Below are 24,095 nucleotides of genomic sequence, written 5' to 3' on the forward strand. Positions count from 1 at the left end.
GAATAAGTAGAACGACTTGGCTGGGGAGGCAGCAACAGTATTAGGGCAGAAACCAAAATAGTTCTTAATTGCTTAAAACTCTCTTTACCTTTAGAATCCCATAATAACCCATCTTGGTCTTTCCTTTAATAGATATTCATGCAGTTGCTTTGCATAGGAGTTGATCCAACTCCTGCAATGCCCTATCAATCCTAGAAATTTCTTCAAAACCTACTTCTTCTTAGGTAGGCTTGGGGGTATAGATAATATATATATATATTATATACATATATATACATTATCTATCTATCAAGATATATATATATATATATATATATATATATATATATATATATATATATAATACATAATACATAATAGCTGAGTCAGGGGTTGTCTCTCCCTAAGACCACTATCCTGAATGAGCCCCCAAAAACTATATGGGATATTGAGACCCCAATCCAAAATAACTACTCAGAGTTCTCTCAATGGCAGCAAAGAGTTAAAATTTATTTTGGTTCTTACAAGAAGTGGGACAGTTCCTAACTCTCTCTGAGGGAGAGAGAGAGAGAGAGAGAGAGAGAGAGAGAGAGAGAGAGAGACAGCAGGAAAAGCTGAATTACAGAAGCTGAAGCAGGGTTAAAAACACCACAAAAACCACAACCCCCTTCCCTTCCTCTTTTCTACTGACCCTTACAACTATTGGTCAAACTTGATGGTCTGAAGGGAATGGGGGGGGGTTGCCTTTCTTTGTTTACACCTTATATGGTTAGGGTGACATAATTTTTCTACCTGGAAATCCAGGTTCTCACGCTCACTTAATTCTTGAGAAATAGAAACTGAGGCCTATGGCTTAGACTAATTTAGCACTATGTTTCTGAAAAGTGAGCATTTTTACCCCTCACACATTCACCATTGGTGCATGAAACATGCACACTCATAGACAACACAAGTTCCAAAAGGCCTGAAAGGCGAACACTCCTTATTGTCAGAAAACTCAGCAGGTATCATATCCAAATATTAGCCTTGATTGAAACAAGACAGAAAATGAAGGCCAACTTGCTAAAGTTGTAGGTTGATACATGTTTTTCTGGAGTAACTTTAGTGAAGGGGATTGCTATGAAGTTGGGGTTAATTTTGCAATCAAAACTAATTGAGTCAACTTTCTTGAATAACTACCTAAAGGAGTCAATGATAGGTTCATGACAATGAGATTGTCACTTCCAGGAAAATGCCATGCCACTATCATCAGTGTTTATGTTCCCACTGTGCTGAACACCGATGAAGTAAAAGAAAAAATTTTTGAATACCTGGAGATCCTTATCCTCAATGTACCAAAAGAGAGTAAACTCATAATTAATTCTGGCTGACTTTAATACTAGAGTAGACTCAGATTGCCAGACAAGTCAGGGAAATCCTTGGAAGGAATGGAGTTGGAAATAGCAAGAGTAATGGTCATCAGCTACTGAAGACTTGCACATCTCATGACTTTCTCATCAGAAATGCTGTCCTCCATTTTCCTAAAGGCAATAAAACTTCCTAGCAATAGCAAACATGGGCTTCTAATAGACTATGTGATGATATGGAGAAGAGACAGACAGGATGTGAGAGTGACAAAGGCAATGTGTGATGCAGAGAGATGGACTGATTATAAACTAATCCTCTCCAAGCTAAATATTCACATTTGACCAAAGAGGAGGGCACAAGGCAAAATGACTCCAAGAAGAATTAATGACAAAATATTAGAGAGTCTTTCTGAATGTGAACTTTTTGTTATTCTCTTGAAGGGAAAACTGAGCCAATGTGTAGTTGGCAACAGTGGAGCATAACAAGAGTGGCAGTTTTCATAGATATGGTGTACAGCACTGTATTTATTCATCTAAGTAGGAATACTTGCAATATCAAGATTGATGTGATGAAAATGATGAAGAAATACAGAAGCTTCTAAACGAAAAAAGAGAATTCTCATAGAGTTTTCCAGCATGATAGTTCACCTATTTCTATGAAGACAGCTTATAATTCCATCAAAAGTTAATTACAGGGGAGGCTAGGTGGTACAGTGGATATAGCACTGGTCAAGGTCAGTTATCGCAGTGATGACAAATTCTTCAGCTTGAAAAGTCTGCAAACCAAAACCAAAGTGGAGAGAGTGTTAATGCATGAACTTCTGTTGAGTATTCAATGCAGCCTCTGAAGATGAGATGTCACAATGTATGGATCCATTTTCTGCTGCTTTTTCTAATTTTTCTCTTACAATTGACATCAAGAAAATGCAGGTGTTCCATCAGTCAGCATCACACCATTCATATGTAGAACCATTGATTACAGAAAATGGAAAAGTTTTGAATATTGTGGGTAAATTCACCTTGGCAGTGACCTTTCGAGGGAGGTACACACTGAAAATGAGGTTGAAACCTAAATTGCCAGAGCTAGCTCAGTATTTGAGATACTCTGAAAGAAAGTGTAGGAGAGAAGACGTATTAGAATAAGTACTAAATTGAAGACTATAGGGCCTTTGTGCTAAGCAATTGCTATATGTCTGTGAAATCTGGTCAATCTATCAGTTCCATGTCAGGAAACTGAATTGCTTCCCTTTAAGTTGTATTTGGAATATTCAGAAAACCTGGCAAGAGAAGATACCAGACACTGAGCTCCTTTCAAGCATTCCAACATCACTACCCCAAATGAGTTGGACATGTTGTTGGAATGCCAGCAGTACACTTGTCAAAAAAAAAACATTTTATGGAAGAGTAATACAGAGCAAGCATTCACAAGTGGATAAGAAGAAGCAACATCTTGAAGGTCTCTGTTAAGAACTTTAGTATTGATTGAATTACATAGGAGACAGTGACAAAAGACCACCCAGGATTGGTGTGTCCTCATCCCTAAGGGTGCTGCACTTTATGAGGAAGACAGAATTGAAGAAGTTCAAAGGATACCTGCCATGCATTAATTTAAAGTAAACACACTCAGTGTTTACATGGACTATTCGTATTAGTTTTGTGGTAGAGAATTCCAAACTTATGAGTCTCTGATGAGTCATCGTCATATACACAGTAATTTGTCTCAAACATAGTAATATCATTTGGTCTTCTTCCATTACAAAGGACAAAAATCATCCTAGAGTACTGACTTGTCCAATATAATTTACTGTGTGATTCAGCCAAAGTCTTCCCCTGTCATTGCCCATAAGTCCTTTGGTTCTATGGCTAGGGACCCATGCATCATTATAAATAACTGTCATATGGCCCTTTCACCTATTGCAGTTAATTCTAATAGTGGGATTTATTTCCTCATAATAAAGGGGGATTTTTAAGACAAAAGGATCTGCAAATTTTCTAGTACTATTTTTTAAGACTGACTATAGTAATAATGAGGATAAGGATAATGATACTAGTGGAGATTTAATATTGTGCGTATTCAAACACTTTTCTAAGAAATAGAGAGTGTTGTGTTCTAAAATGATTAGTTCAGTGTTCTCTTTGAATGTTGAATGCTTTAGAGGATGAGGGAGAAGCAAGGGGAAATGTAATGAGAAAGTGGTATAATTTTATATAGTGGTTTAATCTTTATTTTAGAAAATTAGTCCACTTTTTCAAAAATTTTCCTTTTATATTAGTGACATCCTATTGTTTCTGGCCAAATGCCTCTGAGATTTCAGAGAAAGTAATAAAAGAAATTATATTGCCAGATTTTCAGATAGGTAAATTTGATGTTTTTAGTACAGATTTATGCAAAACAATAAACAAGCTATTTAAATGTAACTTTAAAATAGAATAATAAATTGGAATAACTGAATAATAAAATGGAAATAAAAATAAATGCATACACAAGCAAAATAAAAGTCTCACTAAAATTATATTTGGTGTAAACAAAAGAAAAAATTACTGCCTTTAATCTTCAGTTCTTGGGAGACTTTCTAAGATATATTTGGTCCTTGTAGGTAGAATATTTAATGGTTATTTTATAAGGTTGGGAAGCTTACTACATTTCTGTGATAAAAGTTAATGGTATGGCTACTAATGAAATAAAAGAATAATTGACTTAAAATCTATCAAGTTCTGCCTTATTGTTATCTATAAGGTAAAATGAAATAATATATTTTTCTGTATTTGGATTAAAGTTTTCTTTGCTTAGGTCACCCAGAAAATATATGATTTCAAAATTTTCAAATGGATGCAATTCATACTCTAAAATTGCTATTCTCTTCAATTTCTAATGACATTTATTATTTTCAGTAGCTAATTATAATTAATAAACTAAGTTCTATGATCTCCAAATAATAGCTATACACACACACATGCACATGCACATACACATATATATACTGCGTTTTTTCCCTCATCCAGAGGCATTCTAGCAAATGGTCACAGAGCTGGATTTTCCCCTAATAGTGCAGAAGGTCAAAAGAATTATGACATAAAAAGTTCAGTGTGGTATAGTGTAAAGAGGATTGAACCTAGGGGTAAACTTGTTGTAATGAGTTGTAATGAGATATTAATTGCTTATGAAGCACAAGAATGTAAATATTGAACATTATTTAAACTTCTTTTAAGGCAGAAAATATCTGAATCCAGTGAATCCTTTTAAACTTTACATCAAAAGGCTTTATAAAGACAACTAATACTTCCTTATTACCTAACAGAACATTAATCATAGATCTTAATAGTCAAAACATTTGTTCTTTTTCAATAAGTGATAAATTTCACTTTTTTGACCTAAATCCAAGATATCAAAATTGATTCTTAAGTTAACAGAATAGAAAAGAATTTCTGAATTTTAACCAAGTGACATTTGTTATTTTTAAAATTAGCCATCATTCTTTCCCATAGAACATTTTTAGTTTTTCAAAACCTTTCTTTAGAGTATTGGTCTTGAGTTAAGTGAGCTTGGAGTGGATAGTTCCCAGTTTAAAATATTGTTAGTGACCTAGATAACTTCAATTACTTGAGCCATCGTATTAGATACAGCCCTCCCCTCCCCGTGTATTTATTGCTTCAGGTTTCTATCTGCCTAAGAAAGATTCATGAAGACAAAAGTAAAAATACTAGCTTGAGAATCAAGTGACCTGGGATCCTTCCAGAACTTTTATTTGATCTATTCAATTTTTTGCCTCTGTACTCCCTTTCTGACTCAGTTTATATGGAAAAGATAGCAATTTTCCCAATGTTTGAGGATGGATTAATTTAGTATGTGCTTTTTAGTGTTTTCATATGGTGACTGAATGCAGGGAGGTATGTGGTACTGTCTTTTCAATCCTCTACAGAATTTAGAAATGTCTTTGGTTTTTGAGTGTTTTCATTTCTTAGGCACTTCCTTCAAACAAGGCCTTGTGGAGAATGAATTAATAAGGCAAAGTCCTGCTCTTGCAGTGCTTAGTACAGTAGGTGTCATAAGGCAGGTGTGTATATGGATGGTACAGTGGATAAAGTGCTAAACTTGTAATCAGAATGGAATCAAGTTCATATCCTGCTTCAGATACATATTGTGTAAACCCAGGCAATTCATTTAACCTCTGTCTGCTTAGTTTTCTCATTTCTAACATCATGATGATGAAAGAACCTATTTATAAGGATTATTGAAGTGATAAAATGAGTTAAAATAGATAAAGCAATTTTCAGGCATTAAAAATCTTCATAGGAATGCTAGCTAGGCAGCTAGGTATCTAGCATAGTGGACTGAATTCTGACCCAAGAGGCAGAAGACTTGAGTTCCAAACTCATACACTTAATTAGCTGTGTGACCTTGGACAAATTCTTTAACCTCTATTTGCCTAGAAGAAAGCAAAAGTTCTTAGTGGATATAGAGTATTGAGAAGAAGGCAAAAAAAGACTTGATTTGAAATCTGATCTTAGACACTTCTACCTGTGAGAGCCTGTACAAGCCACTAAACCTCTGTTTGCCTTAAATCAATGGAGAAAGAAATAGCAAACAACTCTGGTATCTTTACTATGAAAACTCCAACAACAATCTGGTCCATAGGACCACAAGCACAAAAAAAAGCACTCAATGTTTTATCCAAGCTAGTATACTTTTTTATAGAAAAACCAAATATGATGTATATTTCATGTATTTTTTAAAATCTTCATCCCTTTGTTCAAGCTTTTTTCTTATGCATAGAATGTTCTCTTTTTCTCTCTCATTGATGTGTTTCTATACAACTTTCAAAACTATTCTCAAATGTCACTAATTCATTGTAGCCTAATTTAATTCCTGTTCCCAGCCCTACTCAATCAGTGACAAATATTCCTCTCATGAGAGAGAAGACCATTTTAGCTATACGAATTCTAAAATGGAAACCAAGAAAAAAGGGATTTGCAGAATATATGCAAGAGAGTGATATTCCCATTATATTCATCACTGGTCAGTCCAAACTTAGAGAAATATGTTTAGTTTTGGGTAACATTACTGAAAGGATAGTAACAATTTAAAGAGTGAGTGAGTGTTTAGAGGCTATTTGATGTAGGGCTATTTGTCCCTAACTGTAATTTACAGTGTTAATAATTATCATTTTGAATAATAATTATGAGTGATAGTCTTAATAAAAAGGTTATAACATCTTAGAATTTTGTTTTGTAATGTGGACTTAATAAAGAATTTAGTGAGATCTAATCCTTTTACATGTGAAAAAACTAACACCAAGGGAGGGACAAGTGAAGAAACTAACACCAAGGAAGGGACATGTCATGATCTTCCCAAAGTTGAAAGGTTAATTATTGAAAGAATCAGGAATCAAATTCAGATATCCTGACTTCCTCTAGAGTTTTCTGCCAACCAATTCTCTGGTATTTCATTTGTGCTGTCAAAGTTATTTGCTGAAGAATCATATTGCACAATTTACAATTTGAATTATTAGGTCCTATGAATTTTTACTGATGATTTTTAATCTTTTATTACATTTTATTAATAGAATAATATCTTTTTGTTTTTCTCTCTCACTCTATGTGTTTGTTTGTGAATGTGCCTCTCTCTGTTTCTGTTTCTTATTTTTTATCTCTCTGTCTCTGTCTCTCTCTAGCAATGACAATGCAGTTTATCAGTCACCGGTTTCCTGATTATCATGATCCCACAATAGGTGAGTGAAAAAGAAATCTTCAATCATTTAGTTCAACCAGAAGGGTTTTAATTGCATAACAAAACAAGATGTGTATTTTTTTATGGGGGTAACTTCTTTCATTATTTTTGTGTGTGTATCATCAGTACCTCATAGTATCACAAATTTATGAAGTTAAAAGAATTACTTAGAAAATATATTTCTGAGTAAACTTGCATACAGAAAAACATTAAATGATTTGTCCTTGCCAATAATTTGTAGAGTAAGGTCTAGCATCCAGTATTCATTGCTTTCAGTCAGTCTCACATTCACTTAAAATTAATTGCTGAAGTACCAAAACATCATAATTTGATAATCTTAGCATATTATTTTTCATATGGGGTCACACTTTATAACCCCGAATTCCTATCCTCAATAAAACTGAAATATTTTGACAATATTTTTCTGGTGGATTTAATACCAATACTTCTCTACTTCCATCAGTGATATGAGGAAAAGGAAAAGAACCAATTGTTCTTAAATATTTATGTCAGCTTTCTTTGTGGTGACAAAGACTTAAAAATTGCAGGAATGCCCATCAACTGAAGAATGGTTGAGTAAGTTGTGATGAATGATTGTGATGTAGTATTGTTGTACTGTAAGAAATGATGATCGCAATGACTTTAGAAAAATATCATAGAAATATTTGCATAAAATAATAAAGAGCAAAATGAACATTGTACATTGTAAGATGAATTTTGTTTCAAGAATGACTGAATAAATAAGTAATTTTGTTGATCTCAGAATGCCAAATTAATTATAAAGGACATATGAAGAAGTATGCTATCTGCACCCAGAGAAAGAACTGATAAATAGAAGCATGTATAGAATACTTTTAAATGTTTGTATGTTTAATGACTATGCTCAATGGTAGTCATCTCTAAATAGGTGAAAGAAATTTTTTAAAATTTTACAATATAATATTGTATATTTGAAAGGAATTGAAAATTGTGTGTAATAAATTTGCAATTTCATATGCATCTTTGTTCCCTTATACTATATTGTGGAAATGCTCATTTGATTCACCAAGCTAAAAATAAGATTAAAAATGACATCAAAAAGCAAATCTCAACAAGACAAAATGGAATGCTGACAATTGATCATATTCTAGATTTGTGGCATTGTATGTTAAAAGTCCTACAAAAGTTTTTCAACACATGTGGTATATATATAAATATATATATATATATATATATATATATATATATATATCACTATGGAATTATGTATAATTTAGGCCAGTTAGAGTACATAATGCAGAGATAGGCCTGGAGTCAGGAAGTTGTCGTCTGATTTTTCATGACCCCATAGGGGAATTTCTTGGCACAAATCTTGGAGTAGATGAACATTTCCTTTTCTAATTTGTTTTACAGTTGAGTAAACTAAGGCAAACAGGGTGAAATGACTTGTACAGGGTCACATAGTTAGCAATTGTCTGAGGTCAGATTTTACCTCATGAAGATGAGTCTTCCTTATTTCAGGTCAGACAATCTATCAGCTGTATCATTTAGCATTCAGAAAGTCATGAGTTCAAATCCAGCCTAAACAATTACTATGTGATTCTGAGCAAGTCATAATCCCTTATTTCAGTTCAATTTTCTCATCTGTAAAGTGGGGATAAAAAGTTTTGAGCATCAAATGAAATAAGAACTTTTATAATAAGCAGAGTGCCTGGCATATATTAAGTTGCCAATTCATTTTTTAGTTGGATCCAACTCTTCATGACCTCCATTGTGGTTTTCTTGGCAAAGATACTTGAATGATTTGTCATTTCCTCTTACAAACAGGGTTAATTGTCTTACCTAGGGTCACTCAGCTAGCAATTATTTGAGGACAGATTTGAACTTTGGAAGCTGATTAATAATTAATTATTATTGTTACTAATTTTATTAGTCTACTATAAATATCATTGAAATACATGGATTCTAAACAAATAATTTAGAGTTGAGAGAGACTCTATTTCAATGTATCAAAGACAAATGAACCAATATAAAAAATCTAGAAAATTAATTGGGTCATTTTTTAAAAAGTTGAACTTAATTTTCTTATGGAAGCTTAATACTTAATAATTACATGGGAGTAAAATTTCTAGAATAAAAGTACTTAAATTTTTTATATTAAGAATTTATACTACAGCTATCTTGGTCAATTAGATCCATAGATCACATATTCACTGGTCTATATTTATTTTCATTTCTTTGCCATAATTGTTTCCTGTCTATATTCAACTTCACCTCCTAGAATCCCTGGTTGCTTCAAGTCTTATTTAAATTATTCAGTCACTGCTTTCTATAACAATCCTTTCCTACTTCACCTAGCTGCTGAAATCTTCTCTTCTACACTTGTATTTATTTCTTATACATCCTCCATTTTTCCATATATTTATGTGATGCCTCTTCCATTAGAGTGTAACTGCTCGAGGAAGTGGACAGTTAACTTTAAAAAATGTTTAACCCAGTACTTAATTTAGTGATTAACAGTTTTTGATGTTAAATAAAATTATAGTAGTTGATCTATATGAAGCAAGAGATAGAAAGAAAAATTACATTTAAGGTAATTGCAGATAATGTTAAATACTTGGGAATCTTCCCCTCAAGAAAAACTCAGAAACTGTATGAACCCATTAACAAAGAACTTCTCACACAAAGTCTGATCTAAACAATTGGAAAAATATCAAATGCTAATGGTTAGATCAAGCTAATATAATAAAAATGACAATTTTACCCTAATTAAGTAACTTATTCACTGTCAAACCAAACAAACTATCAAATAACTATTTTACTGAATTAGGAAAAAATAGTAAAAAAAAGGTAAAGAAAGTCAAGAATATCCATGGCACTGATAGCAAAAAAAAAAATGTAAAGGGGATTAAGCTATACTAGAACTAAAATTGTACTAGAAAACAACAGTCATCAAAACAGCCTAGTTCAAATCCAAAAATACAATAATGGATTTGTGAATTAAGATAGGTTCAAAAGAAGCAATAGTAAACGATTACAGTAATCTTCTATTTGATAAACTTAATGACATTACCTTCTTGGATAAGAACTCACTATTTCACAAAAATTTTGAAAAACAGTAAAATGGTATGGGGGAAAAACTAGGGATAGATGGGCATCACATATCCTTTATGAAAAAAAGTTCAAAATGGGTATAAGATTCAGACATTAAGTGTTACACCAGACATAAATTAATGGACTAAGAAATACTCTGAGAGATCTATGGAAAAGGAAGACAGTTATGGTCAAGCAAGAAATTATAAATTGCAAAATAGATGATTTGAGAATGTTAAAGTAAAGTTTTGCAATAATAAAAGCAATGCCAACATTAGAAGGAAATCTGAAAGCTGGTAAATAATTTTTACAACTTGGGGCTCTGAAAAATATCTCATTTCTAAAATATATGGAGATCAGCATCAAATTTACAAGATTGCAAGTTATTCTCCAATTGACAAAATGGTCAAAGGATAAGAACAGACAGTTTTCAAATTAAGAGATTAAAACTATATATAAGCATATGAAAAAATGCTCTAAATCATTACTGATTAGAGAAATGCAGATTAAATAACCTTGAATTTCCACCTCACATCTATCAGATTAATTAAGATGACAAAAAAAGGGGAAATGATCAATGTTGGAGAGGTTATGAGATGATTGAGACATTAATGCATTGATGGTGGAGTTGTGAACAGATCCAACCCTTCTGAAGAGCAGTATGGAACTATGCCCAAAAAAGCAATAAAATTGATCATATACTTTAACCCAGTGATTTCAAGACCTATATCCAGAAGAAATCATAAAAAATTGAATGAGTCCCACATGTTCCAAAATATTCATGGCAGCTATTTTTGTAGTGGTAAAGAATTGGAAATTGAGGGAATGCCCATAACTTGGGGAATGACTAAACAAGTGTGTTATATGATTGTTATGGAATATTATTGTAATATAAGAAGCTATGAGGGGTCAGATACTGGAGAAGCATGGAATGAATCCCAGGAACTGATGCTGAGCGGGAGTAGAAGCATTGTCCACATTAATCAAAAACTTGTGAGTTTATCAATGATGATGGATGCAACTCCAATTAGTAGTTCAGAGAACTATGATAACTCTTGGAGATCGACTATGGACAATGCTATCCCCATCCAGGGAAGAACAGCAAAACAAAAAAAAAAAACCTTACAGGTTCTGAAATTACACTAACTCATGATTTCCTTTCTTTGCCCTTAATCATAATTCCTCATTCTGAAAATGACTAATCTGTAAGCATGTTAACCATAAATGTATATACTTTATGCCAAGGGGAAGGGGAGTGGGAAGGATGGGTAAAAGAAAATTATGTAACATAAAAATAAGCATATGCATGTGTGTGAATGTTCAAAAATTTCATGCCATGCAATTGGATAAATAAAATGTCAACTGGGAAAAAGTATCAATTACTCAGCAAATTAATCATATTCTTTAAGGAGAGAAGATGGATATTTAATGAAATGGGTGACTTTCAAATTTTCCTGGTGAAAAAAAACAGAATTAAACAGAAAAAGGATAAGCAGGAGATACATAAAAACCTTAATAGGATTAAAGAAAAAGGTTATTCAATAATAACTAGTTACATCCCTACTTTGGAAGGGGTGAGAATTACTTGATTCTTACTTTCCTCATACTTGACTCAAAGAGGAAAAATCACTTACATTTAGTTGGGATTAGAAATTTATTTTGCCCTTTTGGCATTAGGAGGGGTAAAGGGGGGAGTGGAGAGATGATTGGAATGATAGATGGGAGGAAAGGAAGAAAGGAGAAATAAGGAAAGGGTAAACAAAAGGGAGAAGGAGCTGAAAGAAGGGGACACAATATTAAGAAACAAAACACTGCTAAGGAGGGATAGGTTGAAAAGGAAAAAAACAGTATAAATGGAGGGGATAAAGGATGGAGGGTAATAAAGAGCTAGTAATTATAATTGTGTCTCTGTATGGTAATGAAGTCTCCCATAAAACAGTAGTGGCTATCAGAGTGGATTAAAAGCCAGAAACTGTCAATATCTTGTTTAAAAGTAACATATTTGAAGCAGGGATATACATACAGACTTAAAAAAAGTAAAAGGCTGGAGAATATATTATGCTTTAGCTGAAGTGAAAAAAGAGGAGTAGCAATTTTCATCCCAGAAAGAGCAAGAGCAAAAATAGATCTCATTAATAGGAAAAAGGAAGGAGATTACATTGTCCTAAAAGATATCATAGACAATGAAGTAATTTCAATACTAGACACATGCACCGTGTTATAGCATCCAAATTCTTAGAGGAGAAGTAAATGAGTTATAGGAAGAAGAAGACAGAAAAACTATACTGGTGGGGGACTTCAATGTCTCTCCCTCAGAATTAGATAAATCTAAACACAAACAAATAGGAAGGTGAATTAAATAGAATTATAGAAATGTTAGACATGATGGACCTCTGGAGAAAGCTGAATGGGTTAGAAAACAAAACCTTCTTTTCTCAGTGGTAGATACACAAAAATTGACCATTTATTATGATATTAAAAACCTCACAATAAAATGCAAATTATTTTCATATCTAGATTCAGTCACATAATAAAGGGGCATGGGAAGATAGGCTCAAAGTTTAAAGGAATAAAAATAACCTTATCTTTAAGAACTAATGAATCAAACAGGTCATAGAAATAATTAATAATTTCATCAAAGACAATGACAATAATGACACAACATACCAGAATTTGTGGGATAAAGCTAAAGCAATTATTAGGGCAATTTTTATACATCTAAATGAGTACATGAATAAAATAAAGAAGAGAACAATGAGGGGGGGCATGGGAAGCCAAAGGACCTGCATTAGTGGCAGAGATTTTGCTTAGAGGAAGATCAGGAACCAACTTTAGCCACAGAATCTTTGACCAGGGGGAGGGGAGGTCTGCATAAATGGAAATCTTCTAGCTCCATGCAGGACATTGAGCTCCATACTTTTGGAGCATTCTTCCATGAAAAAAACAGTAGCTGCCTTGTACCCCGCCCTCATCCCCTCATTCCCCTCCATAGACTAAGGAACCCACTCAGCTGAAAAGGAGATTGGCTTTCAGCCTATTGTTCAAAGTCAACTCAGACCCTCCTGCCCCTCCTCCCTCCCTCCTTACTCCCTCCAGGATTGGGAAAGGGCTTCAATCACTCCAGAGAAAGCAGCCAGCACGCTCTACTGGCCATACCTTGGAATTATTCAGCCTAGTGAACAAGGATTATTATTTATTATTATTATTTATTATTATTTAGCCTAGTGAACCTAGGATCTTCAAAGGCAAACCTCTGAGAGCCAGCACCTCCCCCACCACAAGATCCTAGAAAAATGAAGAAAAACCAGCAAAAAGGGTGACTCATGCAGAAATATTTAGAAGGATCAGCTTCTAACCCAGAGAGAGCTACTACTTCAGAGGAGAATATGAATTGGTCTCCAGCCCAGAATGACTTCCTTGAAAAAATCAGGAAGGAGTTTAAGAATCAATGGGCGGGGGGGCGGCTAGGTGGTGCAGTGAATAAAGCACTGTCCCTGGAGTCAGGAGTAGCTGGATTCAAATGCGGTCTCATACACTTAATAATTACCTAGCCGTATGGCCTTGGGCAAGCCACTTAACCCCATTGCCTTGCAAAAAAAAAGAATCAATTGAAAAACTTGGGAAAAGAAACTCATGACAAAATTAACACATTGCAAAAGAAAATTAACATCTCGCAACAAGAAAACAAGACATTGGAAAAAACAAATGGCCAAAAACAAAATGAGAATAATTCTCTCATATCCTCAATTTGGAAAATGCAAAGAAGAAAGTAATTCTCTCAAAACTACATAAACTACAAAAACTATATTTCTGAAGGAAAACTCCTCAAAGACAGAATTGACCAATTGGAAAAGGACTTGCAAAAGATAAATGAAGAAAATTCTTCTATAAAAAAGGAATGAAATCTGTGGAAACTAATGACTTCATGAATCAAAAAGATTCTTTTAAACAAAACCAAAAGATCAAAAAATAGAAGAAAATTTAAAATACCTCATGAGCAAAACCACTGCCCTCAAGAACTGATGGAGAAGGGACAACCTGAGAATTATAGGACTTCCTGAAAACATTAAAGAGAAAACAACCCTAGACTTAATATTACAGGATTTAGTGATGGAAAACTGTCCTGATATCATGGAACCAGAGGGCAATACAATGATTGAAAGAATATATTTATAGCCTCTGCAAAGAGATTCCAAAATGAAAACACCAAAAAGTGTTGTGGCCAAATTCCATAACTATGACATAAAAGAGAAAATCCTGCAAGGAGCAAGAAAGAAACAATTTAAAGACTAAATATGTAAGGATGTCACAGAACCTGGCTATATCAATATTAAGAAATCCAAGGGCCTGGAAAGAGATATGCCAGAGAGCAAGGGAGCTTGGAATTCAGCCAAGAATCTACTATCTGGAAAAGCAGAGTCTTCTCTTCCAAGTGAAAAGATGAACATTTAATGAACTTGGGGACTTACAACATTTCCTGATGAACAGACCAGAACTAAATAGAGAATTTTGACATCAAATAGGAGGCTCAAGAGACACATGAAAAAGTTAAAATAAAAGGGGGGGAGAGTAAAGAAAAAAACTGCTATCTAATAAGATGAAACTGGCTATATCTCCACTTTGGAGAAGGATTCTCATAACTCTTGAGAATTGTAACCCTAATAGAGAGAATATGTTTAGCCAGAAGCGATGGACTCTCATGACTTGTCTGTGAGACTGATATCTAATAAGATGAAACTGATGATAACCTAACCTGGGAGAAAGACTCTAATAAGTCTCCAGAATTGTAACTTTATTAGACAGAATATACTTAGTCAGAAGTGATGGACACTCAAAACTTTTCTGTCTCAGAATAATTTCAAAACAATACCTCCTTTAAAAGCAGGAAAGAAATGAGATGGGAGGATGGAGGAGAATGAATGGGGTAAATAATATTCTATTAAGAGGTACAAAAGGCCTATTGCAATAGAGGGGAAGAAAGAAGGAGGTTAGAACCGCCTGAATCTTCTTCTTATTAAACTTGGATTGAAGTTAATTTGCACACTTATCTTACCTTTCAAATACTAAAAGGGGAAAAGGCAGGGGGATAAGAAAGGGGAGAAAAAGGGGAACAAACAGATGGAAGGGAAAGAGGAAGGGGGAAAAGTGAAAAAAGGAAAGAAAGAGTAGGGGGTTGATATAGGAGGGCAAACTTACTGAAGATGGCAGTATTCAGAAACAAAATACTTGGGAATATGTATTAAGGGAAAAAAGGGGAAAATGCAAACAGAGGGAAGATAACATGGAGGGCAATAAAGAGTAATTATAACTTTGAATGTGAATGGGATGAAGTCTCCCTTAAAATGTAAGTGAATAGCAGAGTGGATGATTAAAAAAACAGATTCCTACAAGTATGCTGCTTACAAAAAACTCATTTGAAGCAGAGAGATACATATAGAGTAAGATTAAAATAAAAAGGTGGAGCAAAATAAATTTTGCTTCAGCTGAAGTGAAAATCACCTTCTTATTATGTAGCTTTGCAGTCTTTTATACTTTATTTTTCTTTCTTAAGGATTTGATTTCTCTCTCATCACATTCAGCTTAGATCAATATGTATCATGGAAACAATGCAAAGACATACAGACTGTCCTCTCTGGGGGGTAGGGGGAGGGAAGCAAGATTAGGGGAAAAACTGTAAAACTCAAAATAAATAAAACCCTTAAAATTAAAAAAACTGCATCAAATTTAAAAGAACACAAGTCATCCCTCAATTAATAAATAATCAGAGGATATGTTTAGTTCTCATATGAAGAAATTGAAGGTATTTATTGTACTATGAAAAAATACTCCAAATCTTTATTGATGGAGATACGCAATTAAAAAAAATTCTTAAGTACCACCTCATACCTAACAGATTGACCAATATAACAAAAAATGAAAATGATTGATATTGATATGGGAGTGGAGGTAGGAAAACTGAGCCTCTAATTCAATGTTGGCAATTATGAATTGTGACAATTTTTATGAAGAGTAATTTAGAACTACAAAGAAAGGAAAATTAAACTGTGCATGATCTTTAATCTAGCAATAATATGATTAGGTCTGTTATCCCAAGGTGATCCCACAAAAGGATAAAAATTCAGCAAATTAAAAATATTTATAACAGCTCTTCTGTAGAGGCAAAGAATTGAAAATTCAGGGGGATAATTGGACATATTATTTGAACAAAATGGCATATGGGGAAACAAATAGTGATATATGAATATGATGGAATACTACTTTAAGAAATCATGAGAAATGGGGGGCAGCTAGGTGGCGAAGTGGATAAAGCACTGGCTTTGGAGTCAGGCATAGCTGGGTTCAAATCTGGTCTCAGACACTTAATAATTACCTAACTGTGTGGCCTTGGGCAAGGCACTTTACCCCATTTGCCTTGCAAAAACATAAAAAAAGAGAGAGATCATGAGAAATGGGACTTAAAAAATCCTAGAAAATGTGCTTAAACTGATGCTGAATGAAATAAGCAGAGCCAGGAAAACCTTGTACATACTAACAACAAAATTATGCAATGATCAACTGTGATGAACTTGCTTATCTTGGCAGTATAGTAATCAAACATAATTTTAAAGGACTTGTGATGGAAAATACCATCCACATTAAGAGAAATAAATTTCAGGTCTGCATACAGGCCAAAGTTGAATGTTTTTGATTTTTTAAAATGTATTTATGTTTTATGTTTTTTCCTTCTACTTTTTTTCTTTTTGTTGTGAGTCTTATTTCACACTATTATTAATAAGGAAATATACAATAGATATGCATTTATTACATTGCTCTCTGTCAGGGGAATGGTTGAGGGAAGATTCAGAGGGAGAAAAAATATGAAAATCAAAACCTTATGACAAAAGGATTGTTGAGAAATATTTTGAAAATAATTGGAAGCACAAATAAACAGAATTTTAAAATATCATCTGATACTCTTTTCCTTTTAGTGACATTTAAGTTGCAACCTGGGACCAAAGACATTGAGTCTTATGAAAAGTAACAAAAGCAATGTGATGGATCTAATACTGAAACTTACACCTTCTGATGTCAAAGCAAACATTCCACTACTTTTAAGAAGCTATTTGGCTATGTTGTAGAAATGATAATCTTTTTGAAAAGAATAGTAGTTCTTAGCCAAAAAGTATATATCCATATTTCTCCAAAATTTATTTCAGTAGCAGTACTTCACCTGACCTAATGACAGGGAGATTCAGGACTAGCAGGTTATCCTTCAAGTCAATTTTTTTTGTTGTTCTTTTCACAAAGCAAAAAAAAAAATCACTAGGACAATGTCATCATTTGGCTTAACACAACTCAGTTGTAGGTTAATAACACTGAAATTATTTGAAATATAAATATATATACGTATATATATATATATATATACATATACATATATATATATATATGTACATACATACATACATACATACTTAATGGTGATTCAGGAACCTGCCTCTCTTTGTGGCTTAATGGCTTAAATAGAAATGGAAACCTATAAATCAAAACTAGCACCTTAAAGAGGAAGAAATGAGCACTAGATAATGATGATTCCTTTAGACATCCACAGGATATATCTGTCATTCAATATTAAGCTTACTGTACATTCTGTACTAATAGGTAACGGAAATAATTTATTTGGCTATAAATAAAATATTCTCAAGTAGAAGTTTGGAAGGTCAGACACAAAGGATCTTATTGTGCCCTATTCAATTTCCGCATCATTTCATTTTTCGGCTTCTCTAATGCAAATATCATTTAACAATAATCCATTTGCTATGCTTTTCAGAAAAAGAGGAGTCCAAAATAATTTACTTTATACCAATTCAGCCTGCAAAAATATAACTATTTCAGTCAGACAACCTCAAAAGAACAAGTCATATTGGAATATATGGAAAATTCTACAAAGAAATGTTTTTTCAATTACTAAAGGAAGAAACATCGTTCACTTAATGTCCTTTCCTCTCTCATGTGAACCTACTAATCGGGAGGCAGGACTCATTTGTTTCAGAACTCTTTGAAAAACATTAAGACTGGTATTGTATTTCCTTTCCCCTTAATATTCAGATTAGAATTTACCTTTTTTCATAGTCCCATCACATAGTTTTGAAACCTAAGATTCCATTTACTGTTCAAGGGAGAAAAGCATTTTGTGATATTTTCATATTTCCAAAAGGGAAAGGGCTATTTTTTTCATGATTTTCTTCGGCACATTTCAGAGTAAGCAGCCAATGATTTCCTGGTTTGTCAGCTAGCAGTAGAGAGCTGTACATCTGTATTTGAGGCCTATTGCTCTTTTAACAGGCAGATTTGAGACTTACAGTGGATTACATTACTGGGGGGGTCTCTAAATTGAAATAATAGAGACTGAATTTTATATTTGAATAAAAATGGATCATAACCCTTATTATTGGTAATTACCATTTTAGATATAGATTAAAATGCCTAACTTTTCTTAGAAAAGTCCACAGATGGAATATTCACTAAACTATGAATGACATACTTGACAATATTATTTCAGAATATTATTTTCTAAAATGTAGGTAAATTAAACAGTGCAATATGGTAATGAATCACACAAAAGTTTTACTACTAATATAAGATGATCTAATATGTTAAAATGCTATCTCACTTCATGTAATTCTTTCCATTTTACAGTTCAAAATTATTCATCATGTTTATTTTTATGGAAAATTTATAATCTTTTTATTGAAGTCTTTAATTTTTACCTAATCTTCATTTCCAAATATTTCCGTAGTAAAGAGACATCTCTTATAAAAAATATTTATTTCTAAAAATCAGTTGTACAAAGTCAACTGGTAAATTGCTCATGTCTGGTATTTCCAATGATCCAGGTCCTTCATTCACTACCTTGGCAAAGAAAAGCACAAGAAACATTTTTGTATTTTTTAATTTCACCAAAAAAATTAAATGGTCAAGTAATGCCTTTACAGAGTGATAACCTTAAAAAGGATTGATATAATGAGAAATGTAATGGTGATGAAGAGGAGTGCCTGAGAAATATTTAATTAGCATTTTATGGTTTACCAAAGTTTCCTTTAAACAATTTGACCAGGAAATTAGTACAAGTATTAATATGATTACTATAAAAAAGAGAAAAGCAAGCTTTGTGGAGCTTCATTTCCTTTCACTTGACCACAAAGCTAGTGAGTGCTAGCTCAAAAACTTGCCTGAAGCCACTTTATCTTTCTGTAGGGCTTCTGTGAGACTCGAGAAAATGTTTGTCAAGCACTTTGCAGACTAAAGTACTATTAAAAATATCATCAGATGAAGATTCCATTTCATTGAGAATATCAATGTTGCTGATATCATTTTATGACTATAAAATTCCTTTTCATTAATTTCAGACACTAGATATCACTGTCCCAGGATGTCTTTTGCATTACATTCAAATTATCTGCTGACATGTTTGTGCAATTAAAATATATAACAGGAAGACTGTGATTTCCAAAATTATAAACTGAGAAATATGTTTCCCTTCCCTTCCCCTCCCCTTCCCTTTCTCCTCCCCTCCCCTATCCTCACCTCCCCTCCCCTCTCCTCTCCACCCCTTCCCTTCCCTTTGGTATCTTCTAGTTCATTGGCTCTCATACTATAGTCTCTTTTCACTTCTTACAAATCTGCTAGATTTCTATTCTGTATACAAACCTTCCCAAAAGGAAAATTTACCTTTAATTAGGCTTGGAATTAATTTTGGGCAGCAAAAATAATCCAACCTGTTTTAATGTTACTTCACTTTGGAGACAACAAAATAAAAACTGCTGAATTTGGAAGGATTTCATTCTGCTTCATGTATGGGCAGGAAAATTGTCAATTAAATTGAGATTACTGAACCTTTATTGCAGGCAATGATGTGAAAGTCAGAAGAACACAGCTTGATTTTAAGAGCCAGAATGTAAATTTAAGGGAGAAATATGGGCAAAGTTCTTCTGAATTATGAGGGAGAAAAAAAAAGGTTACTCTCATTGGGAAAATAGCAGCCTCCCAATTTAATGCCTCATTATAGAATTATTTTTTTCTATCTACTCGTGTACTAGAGAATTGTGACTTGATTCAAGTGTGATTATCTCATTGAGGTAAAAGGATTTCTTTTAAAAGTTTCTATATTTCTATTTTTAAAAATATGTAAATATGTTTTTATATAACAGTGTTGTAGAGAGGGTGATATTTGTTTTGAATTATGATAAATGCTGAATATAAACAGAGTTAAGAGGTTTACTCGTCTGGAAAGGGAAACACTTGCTTTTGCATACTTAATATTTAATTATACTGAACAATGAAAATAATTTTCACATGACAGTGGACACAATTGTTTCTTGGAACAAATGGACAAGTACAATTTACACAATGTGCAAATACTCTGCAATGACTTGGAGAGTTAATCGAGTTGAATGGAAGGAATAAGAAGGGCATGATAGAGTGCAGAAATCTGGATACCATCCAGAAGGCTCATTAACCATGTGACTAAGCTGAAAATAAATGTACAATGTAAATTAGAGGTGAGCATGGCTTCCTGGCTTTGAGAGATATCAGTGCATGAGATTGCATGCTGCTGTAATAGCACACCATGCAGGGGCCATTAGGAACATGTCAATGTCACGCTTTAATTGCAACAGGGTAGTGGGTGGAATAGGTTTCAGCATTAAACACAAATTTCCATAAGATTTACTTAGGTTAATATGGCATCCAGTGATGCTGCAAAGCATTTCTGAAATTGTCTTTAGTAAGACTGTGGAAATGCTTAGGCTGCCCTGGAAAGAATTATGGAGGTGGTGCCAGCTATTTCCCACCAAATACTGTATCTAAATACTTCCAGTGAGGTAATTAGATCTTGTTTTTCTGCCAAATTGTCCTTCTTGCATCTGTCCATAAAAATATTTCATCTCCTCCTGCCTCCAAGTCCTAATACAGGTCATCCTCCATAGATGAATTGAAATTCTCTCACAATTTCTGCTCTTGGAATTTCTAGATTCCTTCACAGATCAATTGAAGTGCAAAATTATAGTTGCTTGTAACTTCACCTTGTTACTATTTCCCCTAATATACTCATTCCATTATCCTTAAAAATGTTTTATTTTTGTACATACTTTGCTATTTGCTTATCTATTTGTTTTTGCTTCCACTAGTATGTAATCTCCTTTAATGTAGAAATCTTTAGATTCTCTTATTTGTATCTTCAGCAACCAGAGGAGTGCCTACTTAATATATATTTATTGAAAAAAAATCAAAATTGATTACTATAATATTTTAGCTTCATTTAATCTAAAAGAAGAAATATGCTAAGGCATTTTCTCCAATTTCTTTGTAAGGATGTAGGAATATTGGTGTTCAGTACTTCATATTGAAAAAAATGTTTTCAATACATTGGTAAATTTGGCAAAATTCTTACCATCTTTTAATCCTTCATTAAAAAAGATGACCGAGTAGAGATAGGAGAAGGAACATAAGCTAATGTAGATGATGCAAAAATTGATATAAATAAAATTCTATCTCAAATAACTCATTGAAGTAATGAACAAGTCCTTCTGAGTATGATTTATATTATTTCAGTCTGACCCAGAATAAAAGAATTTCGTTTCTGCAAGGGCAACTAGTTCTTAAATATATATATATATATATAGATAGATAGATAGATAGATAGATAGATAGATAGATAGATAGATAGATAGATAGATATGGATATAGATATAGATACAGATAGATAGATAGAGAGATAGAGAAATAGATAGATATAGATATATACATCCATCTGTATTCACTTCTAAATTCACCCCCCCTCCCTCCTCCCTTTCTCTACCCATTAAGAAGACAGGAACAAAACATTGCAAATGTATTTATTAATAGAAAATATTTTTATGGGTGGGTGTATAAATGAAGAGAAAGAGAAAAAGAGAGAAAATAAGAGAGAGAGAGAGAGAGCGAGAGAGAGAGAGAGAGAGAGAGAGAGAGAGAGAGAGAGAGAGAAAGAGATAGAGAGAAGGGGGTAGGATAGAGGAGGGAAGAAAAGGAAAGAAGAAAAGTTTAAAATGCTTTGATCTGCATTTATGCTACTTTGGCCTGAAAACTCTGGAATTGGCTATAATGTTCCTTAGACTTTGTCTTTACAATCATTTTACATTTTGGAATTTAATGTTGATTTTTTCTCCCCATTTCTAATTTTTCCACTTGTTCTACTATTTATTGTTGTCTTTTCTGTGCTTTTGAAATATCATGTTTAGGTCTCTCTCTCTCTCTCTCTCTCTCTCTCTCTCTCTCTCTCTCTCTCTCTCCCTCTCTCCCTTTCTGCTTCCCTCTCTCCTTCCTTCCATGATTATGGTTGTACATTAATTCTAAATCATGACCCCTTTATCTTCTTTTTAGAGCAATTCTTTTTCCTATTATATGTTTCATGTACTTTTCTTTTCTACTTTTCCTCCTGCTTCTTTGTAATTAATGTGATCTGGGACTGTCTGAAACTACAAGTTCCTGACATAGATCTAATTCACTTCAGGAATTTTTTCCTTTACTAAGTACATACCTATATTTCATTACATTGAACTGTTCCTCTCTTTCCTGTATCTGTTACATCATATCAGGTAGTAGGAAACAATCTCACAATTTATACATCCAGAAATACTTTAGGTGCTTTTTGCCCTGGTACTCGTCCTAATGCATCTTTGAGACCTTGGGAACTAAAATGCACTATGTTGTGCTCATTATAATAAACAAATTCTAACCCCCATTTCATTAAACTTCTCTGTCTCCATAAGTTATTCCATTTTGGAAAACATAATTCACTGCCATATTTTATTAACTTTTCTTATCAGACTATGGTCTGATGTATTTTCTACTTCTTTGTGGAGGAGATTTAGTGCAGAGCTAGGATCTACTGTTTCATCTTACTCTGCAGTCTTGACTCCACTGGAGTCAATAATTTTATTTTTTATTATTCTTGACAACCCCTTCAAAGGAAGAAAGTTATGTGACACAGTGAATACAGTACTGAGTCTGTAGTCAGGAGGACCTGAATTCAAATACGGCATCACAGAGAGAAAACTCATCATTTAATGTATTGTGCAATTGAAAGAGTATCAAACTAAGCATGAGTAGAATTGTGCTACATTCTCAGCTTGAACTGATTCTTCTAATAACTTGGGAAAGTTACTATGCCTTTCAGATCTCAGTAACATAATAGGGGAGGGGAATATAATGTCTTCTGACTTTGTAAGCTTATGATTAGATTCAACTTACTAAATCCTCATTTTTTGAAATGAAACTAGGCATTCACTAAATGACATTGATTGCAATATTCATGAGAGAAATGGAATTAGTGAGTAAAAAATTGTGAATGTAAATTCATACCTGGAAAATAATTTAATCTAGAAAAAATTATTGAGACAAATTTTACAACTTTTTGATTACAACTGATAACATTAAAAATTAATATTTTATAGAAATTTTAAAGAATTTTTAAAAATTTATTTTTTTCTCTTTACTACAATAGACTTGTTGCAAAAATAAACATAATCCCCCTCCCCCATAAAGATAGGAAAACTTCAAGAAAAAAAGAGAGGACAAAAGTCCACTTCAGTCCATATTCTATTACCATCAGCTCTTCCTCCTGGATGGATGGATCGCATTTTTTTATTTATAATAAGCCCATCAGAGAAATTGCTTCAATATTTTTTGTCCTACGTTGCTGTTATTAGCTGTACTTCCCTCCATCTCATTCTTCCCCACCCCATTTATTTTATTCTCTCTTTCCTTTCTCCCTTTCCCTCCTCAAAAGTGTGTTGTATCTGACGACCCTCTCCTGTTATATTCCCACTCTGACATAACCTACACCCTGCTCAGAAGTTGGAGACAAATTTTGCTCTGTCATTCCTAATAGTTTTGGTAGTTTATTAACAACTATTAATCCAAGTAATATAGCATATTCTTTGCATTTT

At 33.3% G+C, this 24,095-nt stretch overlaps 1 protein-coding gene across 1 annotated transcript in view; it reads left to right on the forward strand.

The window, feature by feature from the left end:
- Positions 1 to 24,095, forward strand: part of RIT2 (Ras like without CAAX 2) — a 548,346-nt gene that overhangs the window by 147,711 nt on the left and 376,540 nt on the right. The window contains exon 2 of the mRNA XM_074204070.1: positions 6,998 to 7,054. Within this exon, the coding sequence (XP_074060171.1) occupies positions 6,998 to 7,054 (57 nt within the window). The remainder of the gene's footprint in view (positions 1 to 6,997; positions 7,055 to 24,095) is intronic.

Source organism: Macrotis lagotis, chromosome X (genome assembly GCF_037893015.1).
Source record: "Macrotis lagotis isolate mMagLag1 chromosome X, bilby.v1.9.chrom.fasta, whole genome shotgun sequence".
NCBI classification, from domain to species: domain Eukaryota; kingdom Metazoa; phylum Chordata; class Mammalia; order Peramelemorphia; family Peramelidae; genus Macrotis; species Macrotis lagotis.